Source organism: Gopherus flavomarginatus, chromosome 5 (genome assembly GCF_025201925.1).
Source record: "Gopherus flavomarginatus isolate rGopFla2 chromosome 5, rGopFla2.mat.asm, whole genome shotgun sequence".
NCBI lineage: Eukaryota > Metazoa > Chordata > Testudines > Testudinidae > Gopherus > Gopherus flavomarginatus.
The window spans coordinates 106137906-106155482 of NC_066621.1; the positions used below are offsets into that span (position 1 = coordinate 106137906).

Genomic DNA, 17577 nt, shown 5'->3' on the forward strand with positions numbered 1-17577 from the left:
CAGAGGGTTTGCACTAGTTGGGAGGATCATCACTTCTCCATGGCTCTGAGTGCCTTTTCCACAACAGTTGTCCTAGTATCCCACCCAGCTACTCAAAATGGGTGTTGGGGATGCGATTTGAACCCTAGAGTAAAAACAAGTGAAACTTCATCAACAAAATAGCAGCTTGTTCTGACTTACACAGCTCAATTGCACAAACTGTGTCACTAATAATGTTCCATTACAAAAGCCTGAAGGCCAGAAAACTTATGCTGTACCACAGTGGGACCATTCAGAATCTTAGCAGTCAGAAGTAACCAGTGGAGCTGGCTAGCCACACCGGGATATGTGCTGCACCCTCTGAAAGGGCCTGACAATGGAAGGCATAATTTTTTCCACAGTTTCTTCTGGGGCGAGTGAGCTTTCTTTATCCTTTGCCCCCACTGGGCTGTGTCAAAATGGCATCACAGATCTCTAAGGTAACAAATCATAAATCAGCCTGGGTAGGGATAGATTTGGATTTCGAAAATTAAAAGCCAATGGGCCAGCCAACCTGATCGCTCAAACAGCCAAATATATTTTCAAATTGGTTAACTGGACACATGAAAATGGAGCAAACAGTGAACAACAAAAGCACACATTCTCAGCCTTCTCTCTCTCTCTCTCTCTTTTTTCTGCTTGTGCTAATGCTTTATAGGAGGGAGAATTGGGAAGAGGGGAGGTTTTTAATCTAATATTATGAGTTATGAGTTTATGAGTTTAATCTAATAATAATGAGTTATGATAATTAGTGATGCCTAATACTTCTCTGATGCTGTCCTCATGAAAGGATGCTAGGAGTTATGAAACTGTGGTTGGCAGATAAATGATATCTGCCTCAGCCATTGGTCTTACAGATGATTCTGTATGTACAGCTATTATTTCCTGACAGATGCTGGCAGCTCTGCAATTGTTCACGGTCTCAGTGAAGAATAGTAGCTGTCAAGAGGTTTGAGTGTGTTACAACATTTAACAGACCGCCTTTTCAACTTGTCTGAAATGCTGAAGAACGGCATGTGGAAACAATAGAAATGAACGCAAGACTTATTACTGAATGGAGATGGAATATTTATTTTTTGCTGTGCTATGCAGAAGTATTGCAAGAAAGTTTTGTGTGTCCTTTTGGCTGGAAACAGTATGGAAAATCAGGACAAGAATAGAGCACATGGATGAAAAGAAGTGACATGTACACACATACACACGTGTCCATGGACAAAAATTTAGAGCACTTCACCTTCCCATAGTCCTAATTTACAGTAAAAGGAGATGGGATGCCAGATAGCACTCTATTTTAAACCCACAAGGAGTGAATGGAGGTGCTTCCTGCAGCTCCCATTGGCTGGGAAAGGCAAACCGTGGCCACTGCGAGCACCTGTACCTGCGGACACTCAGGTAAACAAAGTGTCTTGTGGCCTGCAGAGGGCTTGCCCTGAACAAGCCATAAACCAAGTTTGGGAACCCCTGGTGTAGTGGATAATAGGCCATCATCTATTGCAATGGTAAAATTTTAACAAATGACCCTCATATTTTGGGCATGTGTATCTTTAAAACTTACCAAAGATGTGTTATATTTAATAAAGGATATCAAATATTTCTGAATGAAACTATATTCTCCAGTGAGAATTTTTTGTCAAAATCATAATTTTCTATGGGAAAGTATCAGTTTTGAATTGTTTTTTTCCCATAAGAATTAAAGTATAAAAATTCATACAGACTTTTAAAATTTAAAAATTGTTTTGAAGTGTCAATTTGAATAGAAAAATTTCATTTTGGCATGTTGAAGCATTTGGTCAAATATGCGGAAATCTTCCATTTTGAAATTTCTGATTTGAAACTTCTCAGAATTTTTTATTTGGTGAACTTTTTTTTGACATTTTGTTCAAATTTGGAATGGAAAATAATTTTTTAAGTGTTCAATTTTTCCTTCAAAGAAAATTCCCCTTTTCCAACAGCTCTAATATTGAATATGGCTAATATGACCAGAAAGTTGAGCAGCTACTCTATAATTTTGTTTTTCCTTTGAAAAGCACAATGGTGAACTTTAGCCATCCATGCAGTATACATCTGCAGTTTCATTTTCCATTTAGAACCCTTCTCTGACTGCCTCTCTGTATCCTCCCAGTCTCCCTTGCTAAGAGTCTCACTTTCATTACTTTCCCACCAATATTGCAGAATTCTTGCTTTTCCTGGCTCTAATATAGAAGATGACCATATTACAGTTTTTCTGTGAAGCAATCCCTTTATACCTATCCAATTCAGAGTCTTATTAGTGTAGTTACTGTGCAAACATACACTAAATAACAATCCCTGCCCCAAAGAGCTTATGATCGAAAAGATAAGACAACAGATAGATGAAACAAGCAGGAGGGAAGGAGCAGAGTAACTAAAATAATAGGATGTTACTGTCTGTGTGTATGCAATTTCTAGCCAGTCAATAGCTATCACAGCTCATCATAAACCTAGCCATGATCTCATTAATTTGCCTATTCAAAACTGTTGCTCTTTATGGCTAAAGAGTGAGTCACATGGTGGAAGCAGGAAAAGAACCAGTGCAATCAGAGACATTCACAGTGACACATGCACACAAATGCAGCTCTTTCAGATGCTGTGTAAAATCAGAGCAACTGGAGCTATTAAAGACCTAATGAAAAAGAAGAATCAGTACTTTTACTGACCTGTGATATTTCTGAGCCGGTAACCTCTCTCTCTCTCTCTCTCACACACACACACTTTTTTCAGTTACTTTTCTGTGTAGCGTTCTCTTACCAGGAATAAAACTTTCCTCCATCTGTGGGCAGCAGGAGCTGCACAAGAAGTTAAAATACATTGTTAGAAACTAGAGCCACAGACACCACAGGGGGGAATACCTTCTCCTGTCTGCCTAATTATATCAGATACATAAACAAATTCAAACCTCTGGCATTGTGAAAACACACCTCAACACAGCTCTCTAATTTAATTTTTTTAAGAGCAAAAGATCAGCAGAAGAGGCAGGTGGAAGAATCCACATATTTTGAAAACAAGAATGCTCCCTACAGGATGCTATTTTAGCTGACTAGACATTTTGTTTCTCCTTGGAACATTAATGAATATTTTCCAGATATCAAATTGGCTTCCAGCAAGTAGCTAAGGGGAGGGGCAGAGAGAGAGAGAACAGGTTCAGAACAGAACAAAAAGGTTAGTGGAAGTTACTCACAGGAGCCAGGCTCAGAAAAGAAGAACAAAGCAAAATATGAGATTTGGACATGGGATTGTAGAACAAACAAACTTGTGAAGGGAGGATGTATTTAATGGGTTGGGGATGGGGGTTGAGAAAGAGAAAGAGAAATAGAGCAGAGCAACAAAAGAAAATGGCAGAAAAGAATTGGAAAACACACAGGGAAGACAAAGTACCCCTTTTAAGGAGAGCTTGAAATCTATTAAAATGGTTTTGTTACAATTTCTAAGCCACTACCTTGAAGATTTGATCCTTACATCTGATGCTTTTGGTTTACAGTGAGAAAAGATGCAAACACATTTAAGTATAAGGTCCCATTGTAGGCTGTGGTCATTCACACGTGCCCTCTGCAGGCTGAATATGGACACTAGCCCAGTTACAACTGTGCCTCTCTTTCATTTTTCTTCTATTACTGCACTGACACTTTTTTGTATTTCATTATCCCATTCTCATTTGTTAACATTACAGATAATTCTGCCTGTACTTCTTAAAGTTTGGTCAATCTCTACTTTTCCACACTTGCTTCTTCAGGCATTCCATCAACTTTTCCTTGGTGTAAGCCTCAATTTTTTCCCAACAGTCAACTGGTAATATCCACTGATCACAGGATCGGACTAATCTTTTGTTATTATTTAAATGTCTGCCTTCTCTGGGCCTATCCTCTTTCCTGAAGGGTTTTCAAGCAGCTTCCTGCTGTTCTCTTTCTGGCCCTTTCTCAGGATTCAGCTTTCCACAGAGCGTGTCCCCAAGCTCAACCCTCAGCCTCTTCCCTATATTGCCCATCTGTAGCTTTCCCCTTTTCCTGTATACATCTCTCTACTAATCCTCTGAGTCAGGTGTCTCCTTGCCCCTCATTAAAGCCAACATCAAAGCACCTGACTGGTCACTGAAGCAGCTGGATTCACTTATTTTAAAGGGGCCAGCCACCTCTGATGGGTCCCAAAGAGGAAATACAAAGACATATGCTCAAATGGCTGTGTGATACGAGAGTTTGATTGACACCACACAATTATATATTTTGTTTAGGCCAGAGATTTTAAAACCTTTCCCTTCCCTAAAGCTTACCTTTCTGTATCTACCTCACCCAAAGCTGTACCTTTCTGTACCAACAGATGTATTGGAGCATCATCTGACGAAGTGGGTATTCACCCACAAAAGCTTATGCTCCAAATACATCGAAAGCTTATGCTCCAATACATCTGTTAGTCTTTAAGGTGCCACAGGACTCGTCGTTTTCAAAGGATGAGTGCTACAACAACAGCCATTAAAGCCATCTCTTGCAAAAAGCAGTATACTTTTTTTTCTCTCTAAATGCAGGCCCCAGTCTGGCAGGCTGTCAGAGCAGCCCTTTGCAGCAAATAGTATATGCAATGGATAACTACTTACTTCAGGCAGTTATTTAGAGACGAGAAACGGAAAGAAAAAGGGTGGAAAAGCATTGCATTAAATGTGTTTCATAATAAAATGCAAACAGGAGGAAAATGGCTTCTTCAGACTTCCATGCTGTGAGGGTTTGTACATAATTCAGCACTTTCTGAAAATGAGCTACATTTTTAGTGAATTTGGGGGTAGATGGGATGCTGAATTTGTGGAAACTCTCAATGGACATAGTGCTCCTGTCAGTAGTTATGTCCTCATCCTGTAGGGTGCTGAGTGCTTCTTAGAGATGCTGAGCCTCAGATCCTTCGACTTTAATGGGAGTTAAGGGATTCAACACATGGCAGGATGGGATCCTTAGGATTATTGGAAGCTCACGTCTATTCTCTGATTGTCACTCTAAATGTGCAGATTGAGATTGCACCATTATTCGTATTGGGACTTAATACTCATTTCCACTTAATACTTAAAAGGATATTGTGAGGTTAATAGGCATATTTAAAAAAATGCTTACCTGTATTAACCTTAGTGATTATCAGGATCACTTTTTCCCCTCTTTGCTTTACTGAAAATTGGTAAAACTAGATTCCTCTCCCCTCCCCCTCCCCCCTCATATCTTTTATTGCTGGTTTAGAAAATGGTTAGTGCTACAATACTTTTTTTGTCAATTCCATTAATTGCCTACAAGTTTTATGTATGTCAGTTGGGCTGTATAATGCATTTAAGTTTTCCACATGATAAAACCTTATTAATGCATTTAAAAGCTGTACTTGCTAATTGTATATATGTTTTTTTTTTACACACATTTTCAAAAATGCACTTCAATAATCTCAAACATGTGAATTATTAATTTTATCCCTGTTTACATGTATTTATTAGCAGTTTCCTTTCTAGTGCTACTTTTACTGCTGAAAATTATACAAAAGACCTTCATATTCCTCTTGAAAGGAACTTCCTACAAGAACTTGAATCTTGGCCCTCCAATTAAAAATTAGATGCTCTAACTGTGCTCCTATTAAAATATAGGTTTCAATTAAAAACTTCCATTGGATCACTACAGATGAAAATGTAATTATCTTATACAGTGAAAAGCAATTATGAAACTGACCACAAGTTTTTTCTGTCCAGTGATTAATCATCATTATAAATGCACTAGAAGTGAATAATAAAGAATAACTAGCATACGGTACAAAGTTGATGTATTTAACATTGTTTATGGTATACATCAATCACACTCCAGTATCCAAAGTACCACCGTATTGCATTCAGCAACACCTCAAATTTGGTGGCATTTGGCTGCAGGACATTTTTATGGCACTACTGCAGTGAAGAGATATACCAAAGCATGATCCACAACAACAAGAACCACTGCTTTATTTCATAGACAATGAAAACTTTACTGAGGAAACAAAAAAAATTCTTGTTCTTATATGTTTTTGAACCTTATAGGCGTCATCATATGAAGTATAACAGATGACAGAAGACACTCTTCTCAATTATATATTATAGCCAATTATTAGGAAAGTTTTTGTCTCATACAATATATTCTCTCAATAATATATTTCAGACAATCCATCAATATGATGAATTTCATTTAAAATACTTCACAGTATGCATGAGGTGCATCACAGAATCATAAAAAGTCTACATTTCAATAGCATAAATATATGCTCAGGATAGTAAAGATGTAATTACATTATTAGCCAAATTAATGAAGCATAGTGCAGAATGATGCCAATAATATAAAAATGCTTTCACCATCAGATGTTGCACATCCATCAGCAATCTATTTCTTCTGGTAGAAGAGAAGGTTACTTACCTATAGCTGGAGGTTCTTCAAGATGTGTGGTTCCTATTTGTACTCCAATTGTGGATGCACATGTGCACCACGCACCTGAGCCCTAAGGATTTTGTAGCAGTGTGCGATGATCTGCACATGTTGTGCATCCGCTCTTACTCCCAGCCAAAGTTATAATCGACTCTGCGGGTCGATGCCTCTCCAGGGACCCTCTTAACTGCTGAGTATGCCAGTCCGCAGCAGAGGGGATGGAGGGCAGGTATTGGAATACTAATAGGGACCATGCATCTCAAAGAACTTCTAGTTACAGGTAAGTAGCCCTCTCCTCCTTCTTCAAGTGATGGTCCCTATATGTATTCCAATGTGTGTGAGTAGCGAGCAGTAATCAGTAATGGAGATGGGTGCAAGGATGCAGGAGGAAATGCAGTCTGTAATATGGCGCAGCCCATGGAAGCGTCTGCAGCCACCCATTGGGTGATGGCATAATGGGAGATGAAAGTCTGAAAGGAAAGCCATGTCGCTGTTTGACAGATATCTTGCCACGAGACATCTGTAAGGTATGCTGATGTGGTAGCTTGCACTCAGGTAGAGTATCTGGCAGCTCTATGTTGGAGAGTGTGTAGCATATTTGGATGCATCCAGAGACCAATTTTGAGATCTGCTGGGAGGAGACCGCTCTACTTTGGACTGGTCTGCAATTGCAAGGCATGGGTCTCATGGAGCTAGAAGGCTAGTGCATGACGGTGGTTGAGGGAGTGAAGTCTCTTGTCCACATTAGAAGTGTGTGGCTTGAAACAGAAGACTGAGGTAGGCAAATGGACTGATTGAAGTGGAACTCCAACACCACCTTCTTGAGGACCATAGGGAGATTTTGTCCTTGTAGAGTATGGGATAAGGGGGGAGGGTCAGCTATCATGGCTGCCAGTTTGCAGACCTACCTAGCGGAAGTAATGGCTACCAAGAACAGAACCTTCATAGAGAGACTGGAGCAGCAGCACATTGCCAGCGGCTCAAAGGATGGTTTCATGAGCAAATAGGACGAGATTAAGCGTGTGGACTAGAGTATTGGGGGAAAAGGTGTTGAGGAGACCTCTCATGAAGCAGATGGTGGTAAGGTGGTAAACATTGAGGCATGGAAGGCACTAAGTGTTGCCAGGTGGACCCAGATAAAGGTTAGGGTGAGGTCCAACATTCTGAGCTTGAGGTGGTAATTAAGGATGATGGGAATGGAAATCTCACTGAGGTGAGGAGGAGGTGGTGATGGTGAGGTCGTGCAGTGAAATGTTTCCATTTAGCTTGGCCGCAGGCCCTGGTGGATGCCCTCCTGCTTTGAGTAAGGATGTGGTGCGCTGGGATGGAGCAGGCTTTGTCTACCTTTGAGGTCCATCCAAAAACCAGAACGTGAGGTGAAGCAGGTCTTGATTGGGATGCTGGACTCATCCCCACTGTTTCATGAGGACATCTGGGATTATACCGAGATGGAGAGGTACCCAGGCAGAGTGTCTGAAGAGATCTGGCAACCAAAACGGATGAGGCCAGTATGGGAACCTGGTCTCATCAAATCTTGAGGAAGACTTGTAGTAGAAGGATAATGGGGGGAAAGGCATAGCAAAGGTCTCCCATCTAGGACAGGAGAAACACATAGTTTTGGGAGTCCTGCCCCAGTGTTTCCTGGGAGAAATAAAGAGGTAACTTGCAGTTCTTGCAAGTAGTGAAAAGATCCCAAGATAGGGTGGCCTAGATTCAGAAGAGGTAGCGGAAAGTGGGGTTGTGTAGTTCCCACTTGTGGTTGAGGTGGAGAGCTCTGTTGAGTGCATTAGCTATGGAATTTTATAGCCCGGTAGGTACATGGCCTGGAGTGAGACATGATGGTGAATGCACCAGTTCCACAGGTGTATAGACTCTGCACAGAGGGATGGAAATTTGGTGCCCCCTTGTTTATTGATATAGGTGACTGCTGTGATATTGTCCAAGAGAAGCTGCATGTGCTGTGATTGGATCAGAGGAAAAAATGCTTGGTAGGCTAGCTGAACTGTTTGGAGCTCCAGAACACTGATGTGCAATCTGGCCTCTTGTGGGATCCAGATGCCCTGAGCTGTGTGACTGTAGGTGTGCCCCACCGCCCACAAAAGAGGCATCTGCCGAGATGGTGGTCTGTGGGGTGGTGGAGCCAAAAGGGGTGCAGACCATAACATTGGAAGGATCGGTGCACCAGGTGAGTGAGGCCAGAACTGTCTGGGGAACCATAACCCTGGCCATGAGATGGTCTCTCTGGGGTCTGTAAACAGAGAGGAGCCAGAGTTGTAGGCAATGCGTGTGTGATCACAAATGTGCATGCCACCATATGGTCAAGGAGGGAGAGGCAATAGCGGACTGTGGTGTATGCTGGAGGTTCATCACAAGGGCCATCAGCATTGTGAAGCAGTCTGGCGGAAGGTATTTAGTAGGCAAAGATCAAGAATGGGGTGGCACCCTCTACCCTTCTTGGAGATGAGGAAGTATGGGGAATAGAAACCTTTGGTACGGAAGTGCCATGGTCTCTATGGCACCCTTTGTCAGAAAAACTTCAGCCTCTTGTTGGAGAAGGCATTGATGGGTAGGGTCCCCTGGAAGTGTCTGGGGGTGGTGGGGAAGGAGCTGTTTAGGAGAAACTAAAGAAATTCTATGGAGTATCTGTGGTGGATAATCTCCAGTACCCAACAGCCTCTGGTGAGCTTGCTTCAATTGTGGGGAAACAGAGCAGGATAGTCCCCCAAAGATGACATGTGGGGCCCTGGGTGGCAATAGGAAGGGTTCACAGCACTCCACTGACATGTCAAATCTGTGCCTTGCATTGTTGGTAGGTAAGGGTCAAGAAAGTGGCTGCGGCACAGGTTGTGGGTTGCTGACACTGAGGTCTACATAGGGGTTCCTAGTGCCGCTGGTAGACGGCATGTAGGGCATATATGGTTGAGAGTGACATTGTTGGCATTTTTGTTTGCGGTGTGGGGCTAGGGTATAAAAACCCAGAGAGGGCAGTGTGTCCCTCAAGTCCTTTAATGAATGAAGAGACTCGTCAGTCTTAGAGTAAAATAACTTGTCCTTGTCAAAAGGGAGGTCATTTCAGAGAAACCAGAGAAATGCAGCCAAGAGTCGCCGCACATGACAATGCCCATCACAAGTGAGCATGAGGATGTGTCATCCGCACACACCTCCCCTTGGAGGCAGAACATGGCTAGGAAGTGCCCTTCATCCACCAGCATCTGAAAGCATTTCTGCTGGTATGGGGGTAGCTTGTCTTTGATCTCTGCCAGCTGGGCGTAGGTGTTAAAGTTATATTTGATCAGCTAAGCCTGGTAGTTGGCGATGCAAAATTGCAAATTTAACCCAAAGTTGTAAACTTTTTGCCACCTAGTCTGTTGGTATGCCCTCTCCTGGCCATGTGCACCACCAGGGACCTGGAGGGTGGGTGGGAAAACAAAAAGTCTGCCTCTTTAGCTGACACAATGTAGCACCATTGTGTGTGTTTTGGCATGAGGATACAGGAGGTCAGGATGTGCCACACTGCTTGTGTGGACTGGAGGATGACAACATTAGTAAGGATTGCCATCCTTAAGGGTCCCTGGGCTGGAGGATGTTGAGCAGCTGGTGCTTCTGATCTTGCACCTCTTCCAGTGCTGGTTTGTTGCTGCCCTTTGTAATAGGTCCTGATACTGCCTGTGGTCATCAGTGGGAGACACGGAGGCAGGAATGAGCACTTCATCCAAAAAGAAGGAAGCAGCTATAGGGACTGACGGAACCAGTGGTACCAGCTTTACCTCTACCCAGTGGCGTTGGAACAATTTTTATATTAGGGGTGCTGAAAGTCATTGACCAAAACTGTAAACATGGTATATGCAAGTACTCCACTTTGAAGGAACAATCAGTTGTACACATACAATATGGGAAATGACTGGCTAGGAATGAGTACTGCGGAAAGGGATCTGGGGGTCACAGTGGATCACAAGCTAAATATGAATCAACAGTGTAACGCTGTTGCAAAAAAAGCAAACAACATTCTGGGATGTATTAGCAGGAGTATTGTAAGCAAGACACAAGAAATAATTTTTCCGTTCTACTCTGCGCTGATTAGGCCTCAGCTCGAGTAGTGTGTCCAGTTCTGGGTGCTGCATTTCAGGAAAGATGAGGACAAATTGGAGAAGGTACACAGAAGAGCAACAAAAATGATTAAAGATCTACAAAATGACCTACAAGGGAAGATAGAAAAAAAATGGGTTTGTTTAGTCTGGAAAAGAGAAGACCAAGAGGGGACATGATAACAGTTTTCATGTACATAAAAGTTTGTTACAAGGAGGAGGGAGAAAAAATGTTTTTCCTAACCTCTGAGGATAGAAAAAGAAACAATGGGCTTAAACTGAAGGAATGGTGGTTTAGGTTAGACATTAGGAAAAAATTCTTGACGGAGTGGTTAAGCACTCCATCATTGGGGATTTTCAAGAGCAGATTGGACAAACACCTGTCAGGGATGGTCTAGATAATACTTAGTCCTGCCTTGAGTGACCTTTCAAGGTCCCTTCCAGTTCTCTGATTCTTTGATGGAAACCACTTAAAGTCAGGGGATGCGGCAGCACCCCCAGCATCCCTAGTTCCAACACCCTTGCCTCTGCCACCTCCTTGGAGCCCGGTGGTGCCAGTGGAGGAGCTGGGGAAGACTGGTTGGAGGCCTGACAGGGTGGGCACTGAGGGCAGTATAGGTACCAGGATACCCAACAGGTAGGGACCCAGGGGTGCGGCGGGCCCCAAGGTATCAGTATTACACCGTCAATGCCATGTCATAAGCAGCTAAATACGGTGGACGGGAGCAGAAGTGATATTTGCACCTGGACACAGGGAAGGTGGGCTCTGGTCCAGAAAAGTCCAAAGATGTCCACAGAAGCGGGAGAGCCAGCAGCACAGACCAGTGTGCTGTTGGTATAGTCTTCTCCGGCAGGAGCAGCTCGTTCGCCAGAGTGTGGCTGGAGAGCAGCAGCAAAGATGGGTAGGACAGCCCCAGGCCCTGTATGGATAGAAGGGGCTCCAAGGGGTCCAGGGAGTGTCCTTGGAGGCATCTGAAGACTGAGGTGGAGTCCACAGAGCCGGCTGCAGTGAAAGTTGTGGAAGTGGTGGCGAGACTGGTGGTGCACATGCAGGGGATGGCAAGATCAAGTGGGAACCAGGTCCCCCGATGCTGCTGCTGGATCCTTTTTCCTCTTTACCTTATCCTCAAGGTGGGGAAGCTTTGGCGCCAGCGAAGTGGTGTTGGCGCACAACATCTCACCCAACCTGAAATGGCTTAGGTAGGAAACGTTGCTCTTAAAAGCAGCCCTCGATAAAGGACTTGCTTCTATGCCCATGAGTGTGCTTCCTACTCTCATATCTGAGCTTGTTTGGGACTGCTGGATCCGAGGCGCGGGAGGTGCTGGGAGGAGCACTCACCGCTGGCAATGGCCAGTGCACCGTTGGTTCCAGTGGTCCCAGATCCGAGTGTGTGTGTGGCCTCATAGTCTCCTCCTGAGGTGAAGTTCTCGTGCTTCTAAAGTCTGCAGTGGAAAACCTTACAGATGGTGCAGTAAGCAGCAATATGGGTTTCCCCAAGGCAGCAGAGACAACATTGGTGCTCATTGTTCACAGGAAATGAGTGAGAGCACAAACACGGTACTTGAACCCAGGACTGTGGGGCATAGTCCCAGGGAGTTGGGGGAGCAGGGGAAGGGATCAGACCCAACAGGGGAAAATTATCACTAAGTAGTAACCTCTGGAAAGGGTGATAATTGGTTGACTTCTTCCTCATAGATTGCTAGATTGGAATTCTCTTTCAGGAAGTATTTATGACTTTTTCATAGGAGATGGTTTGAGTTACTCTTTCACAGTATTATCCATTTAGATACAACTTACTATTTTAAGCTTCATTTTGAATGAATGTAAATTTTACTTGATTTTATGTTTCCATTGAATATAGATATGAAGCTATATTAACAAATAAAAGACATGTCTGAGGTGATTTTCCTAGCTGGGTAATGACAAACATAAAATTTTTAATTAAAAATAACTGATTCTGATACATATTGATTATTCCTCAAGTAGCTTCATTGAAATCAATGGAATGAGTTGCATTGAGCAGTATCTTGCCCCCCAAGTGTGAGAGAAACTGGCTTTAAAGTGTGTTTATTATGTAATACAATCATATTTGTACAGTAATAGTCACATGAATGAGAGAGTAAATGTTCTGCAACAAAACTGAAGTGAAATGGAAACATGGACTTCTCTGAGCAGTGCAACATTTAGGTAGAAAATTAACTTACATTTGTGTTCATGTGCTCAATAGCAGTTTTTATATAGCAGAAAAATGTGTAAACCTAGAAAGGCAGAAAAATATTTTCAAATAGTTTTCACTGCTGTTCCCAGTAGACCATCACATTCTTTTGAGAGGGAACTATTGATCACAGTACAGAGAAAACTTGGAGTTTTCTTTTTAATTAGCAAACAACCACATCTTTTCTATTTTGATTAGAAGAAAGGAGAACAAAACAAAAACCAACCCCTACTCCCATCACCATTACAAAAAACAACACACCAAATAATCCAGGAATTTTTTTTTGTCACAGATAAAACGTTTAATGACAAAAGTAGGGTTTGCAACAATGAATCAACAGAGCAGGTCCCACTTTTTTCAGAATGGCACAAAATTTTTTTTACATTTTTTAGAACTTTTGAGGAATTAATTACAACATATATCAGCAAGTATGGATTTTGGCATATAATAGCAAAATCTACCTTTAAGATCACTTGTTTAGAGAGCACATTTTGTTAATATTGTCATGTGAATGCACTATTTTTGCTAGCCACAAAAGTAGCCTTTTAAGACAGATTTTGCAGTACACCAGTCTCAAGTCCAACAATACATTATCTTTATTCTTTGCAGAACTTTAAAAAGGTAATGTAATAAGGAAACTATTGATCTTGTTACATTTTACAAATACATTCTTTAATATGAAACATTAACCTGAATTACTGTATATTTTATGTACACAAATATCTAATAATACTAGTGTTGTATACTATAGCTAAGTTCCAGGACAGAAGTGTAATGTTGTAAACTTTATCTTCAGCATGGGATGTCAACACTTTCTTGAAACCTTTTTAAATACCACCATATCTAGCAGTTTACTGAATACCAGGAATGAAACAGAATGCAAATAAATCTCCTTTCCTTTCTTCAATGCATTGAGTTATTCAAACTCAACTATGAAAAACAGTTAATGGTACTAAAACATACATATTAAAGAACAAATGTTTAACCTGTGAAAAAGGGATCTGGAATTTAGCAGCGTGCCTGTGACCTGATCTGCCCAGGAGATGTTTAAACCTGTAGCCTTCTCAAGCTCTATGGATTGTTATCTGAACTGAAATAACTCATTCTCCCCAAGTATATCTGATCTGGGGTTTAAATGTCTCTTATTCAAAGGTTATAACTAATTTAGAAAAGCTAGATGGCAACCGTTCAAATCCTATTCTCTCGCTTCTTTAGTGGAACTACTTTTATGGCTGTAGTTCTCACTAATGAATTTTCATTAACATATGACTCTCTTTTTCATACTGACTACCCATGATCTCAATTATAATCAGGCAGCAAAATCCTTGAGAGCACAAGTTGGAAAAAAAAAAAAAGTAAGTGTAGCTGTGGGGCTATAAAATTGCAATGTAGACGTTTGGGCTCAGGCTGGAGCCTGGTCTCTAGAACTGTGCCTCCTTGTGGGGTCCCAGGGCTCAGGCTCCAGACCAAGCCTGAAAGTCTACACTGCAGCTGTATAACCCCACAGCCTGAGCCCTGCAAGCTCAAGTCAGCTGACACGGACCAGCTGTGAATGTTTTATTGCAGGGTAAACATACCCTAAGAAAGGCGAACGGATGAAGACATATCTGCTTTCAGAACTATGCTGTATATCTGAAAAAGATTCTAATCAGACATTTAAAAAAAATAACCAACCTAACATTTTGTTTTGTTTAATTTCCAATATGAGAGTGGTTTTTTTTCTTGCTAGTCTCTAGTAAGAGCCCTATTTATTAAAATCTTGCCTATGGTGCTTGTGATGCTACAGATTCTTTCAAGGCAAGTATTAGTCATAAGTAGCTCAAGTGGTGCTTGGGGCCTCATATTTTTACTGGCCCTGTTCTGACTTGCAGCTTACGACTGGCCAAATTCTTTCCTAGCTGGCAGTTTAGGACATGACAGTTCTCAAGGTTGTCCTTGATGTGATCCTACAGTGCTAAACAGATGACAAACATGTTTCCTCCTCTAAACAACTTCCATTATGCAATAAAAAAACTTCATACAAAATAGCATAATTAAAAATATACATCTACAAACTATACATTTCACTAGATGACTTCTGTAGGTTGACTTAGAATTTCTTTCCAAGTAAATCAGTCCCCTTTTTGTAATATCGATATTTCCAATAGATATTATTTACTTCTTCGTTACTTTTTTTCTCCACCCCCTTCCCAAGTAGTGCCTTATCAGATTTAAAGCTCTTTAAAATGTCATTAATAATGAAAAATCTTATTCTGCATTGACAATGAAAACTACATTATATTTGGATTATACTGGTTGTCTGGCTCATCAGTAAGAGGGGAACAGAACATTTTGAAGACGCATGCAGCTTTGGACAAAAGTACTACAGTTAAAGGCTGAAAGCTTAGCTAGCATTTTATGTTTGTGTACTCTTGGTAAAATCAAGTATAACTTCTTGTACTGGCTTCATGTTTTAATCTTATCAATAAATAACTTGAGAATTTCTGAAGGAAAATGAGGAAAACAGCTGTCTGTTAACGAAGACAATAGATCAAAAATAGTTTAATCAGTCTGCAATGGAAAGATATTTTTCCAAGCTATTTTATGATAAATTTTCTGTGTAAAGTTTATGGAAAACTGGTAGCTTGGAAAGTTTTTATTCAAACTTTTATTTATAAAGGTCCTATTCTGAGAAATCATAGTTAAAAAGAAGCTGTGCAAAGACTGCTAAATTCCGGACAGTGTTAATGAGGCACAACCATTTTGTGTGTACACAGATGTAAAAATCAGATTTTTCTTAGATCCTAACATCTCAAGTTCACATTCTTTATATTTTATTATACAATCCAAAATCAATCTGGAAAGTACAACAGGATATTTTCAAAATGCAGCATGGATAGCAGGGTCACATCTGGAAGTCAAATTTGCACTTCTGAATGCTGGTGCAAAAATTCCTACTGAGTGGCAGAAATGATAAGGCCTGCTGTTTCACATAACAAATCAGACTGCTTTCCACTAGAGGATCATCATCTGGGAGGCATAATTCCAATGTTTAAATTCCACTTGCACTATACCAAAGGGAAAAAAATATGTAACCATTGTTTGGATTTTATTTCTGAACAATAACATCTCTTGCAGCCAATTTAATACTTCTTCCTGTGTGACACCAGAAAAAATAAGATGGTGCTTATCTTGATCAGTTTCTCATGTGGTCCGGTTTCCATGTTTTTAAAAAACACCTACAATAACTTAAATACAAAATAAAGGTTGGAGATACAGCAGCATTGCTTAGTGAAATTAACATAAAAATGTGGGAATGCAACATTTTTGTTGTATGTTAACTGAATAACTCATCTTCTCTGAACTGGAAGGATAATGCATGTGAAAGTTTGGATCTCCAGTAAAAATTGCTTTTCAGTTCCTCTTGGGAAAATATCTGTGTTAGGCAGTATCTCAACATTTGTGCTTCATGGCAAGCTGAAAAAGAACAAGAGAGAAAAAGTTATACTAGTTGTAATTATAGCCATTCCTGGCTAAAGCAACTAATCTGGATGGGCTCTACAAGGAATCCTTCAAATAAAGTATTTTCTAGTGGAAAGGTTGTTGAAAGCCAGACCTGAAACCAGATCCAAGTTTTGACTCAGATTAGCCTTTCCTTGCTCTCCACTCTCCTATTCAGCAGGAAAGGGATTTGGCTGCTTTCATAGAACCAGCTCTATGGGGGCTCCATGCATCAGTTCTCTGTGAAGGGAGAAGGAGCAGAGAGACTCACTAGTATGAGCTGGGACACGCACACATTTCTCCTCCAATCCAACAGAGGTTTCCTGTAAAAGATCACTAAGGCCTGAGGCTTACCTAGTCAAAACAAAATAGTCTTTTGGTCAAGTGGTTTCACAAATATGTGTACTTCTGCCCCCAAATAGTTAGCAAAATGATGATCCAGAATTTCCAACCCAATTTTTCAATCTTCCTTCCTGAAGTTCCTTGTCCAACGGATTCAAAACTTTCAGGGGCTGGAAATCTACCCTGAGCTAAGATCCTGCATGTGAAGTTTCAGAGAAACTTCTACAGTAGCTGGCTTCAACCTCTAACTATGGAAAGGCTACTATCTATAGACTTAGCATGCTAGAGCAGGTGGAGAGGACTGAAGTCCTCAGCAATGCATCAACACCACCAAATGGGCAGTGGCAGTGAAAATTTCCTCATTTGCCTCCAGTCAAACCCTGAGCAGTAATAACAGGACTCGATTAGGTAAGCCTCCATGTGCTCAAGCCTTGGCCTTTCTATTAGAGTGCTCCCAGAGATGGAGTTTTTTTTTTTTTTTTAATAAAGTAGAAATTTACTGGAAAATGTTTATTAGAATGGAGTGTCAATGGCCACTATCTTTTCTGGAAACATCGTGAATAATCATTTATGAGAAGTACATTTCTTTAAGTGGCTTAGATAGCAAGATCTTGCTATTTAGTATCAATAGTTCCAGGATCCCAACTAGATCACAGACATACGCGAAGGATCCCTGGGGAGTGTGGGGCTCACAGTATGGAAAAGGGGATCCCTTGGCACTAAAAAGGTTGAGAACTTATCAGCTAGGGCTACTTTACATTTAACAGAATGTAAAGGTTTAAACTGTTTCACTTGAGAAAATGTGGAAAAAAAAAAAAAAAAGCTACTAGTTCTACTGGTAATTTGTCTTCTGACATAGACTTTGAACAGGTGACTAAGCTGTACTTTAAGGTTCCAGAAAGATTATTCCAATTCCTTACCCAATCTTATTTCTTAAAGTAACTTGACATATAGCTATTATGATTAGTCATATAAATATATAGCTGTGCAATAAACCAGTATGCAATCATAGCA

At 41.0% G+C, this 17577-nt stretch overlaps 1 protein-coding gene and 1 long non-coding RNA gene across 4 annotated transcripts in view; one reads left to right on the top strand and one right to left on the bottom strand.

Annotated features, from left to right (window-relative positions):
• The window catches only part of LOC127051570 (uncharacterized), an 894592-nt gene that overhangs the window by 161823 nt on the left and 715192 nt on the right, over window positions 1-17577 (top strand). The gene's annotated exons all lie outside the window — the stretch shown is intronic.
• Window positions 13033-17577, bottom strand: part of STXBP6 (syntaxin binding protein 6) — a 233452-nt gene continuing 228907 nt past the window's right edge. For all 3 annotated transcript variants that reach the window (XM_050953991.1, XM_050953989.1, XM_050953990.1), the window contains one exon: window positions 13033-16197. In XM_050953991.1, the coding sequence (XP_050809948.1) occupies window positions 16174-16197 (24 nt within the window). In that variant the 3' untranslated portion in view covers window positions 13033-16173. The remainder of the gene's footprint in view (window positions 16198-17577) is intronic.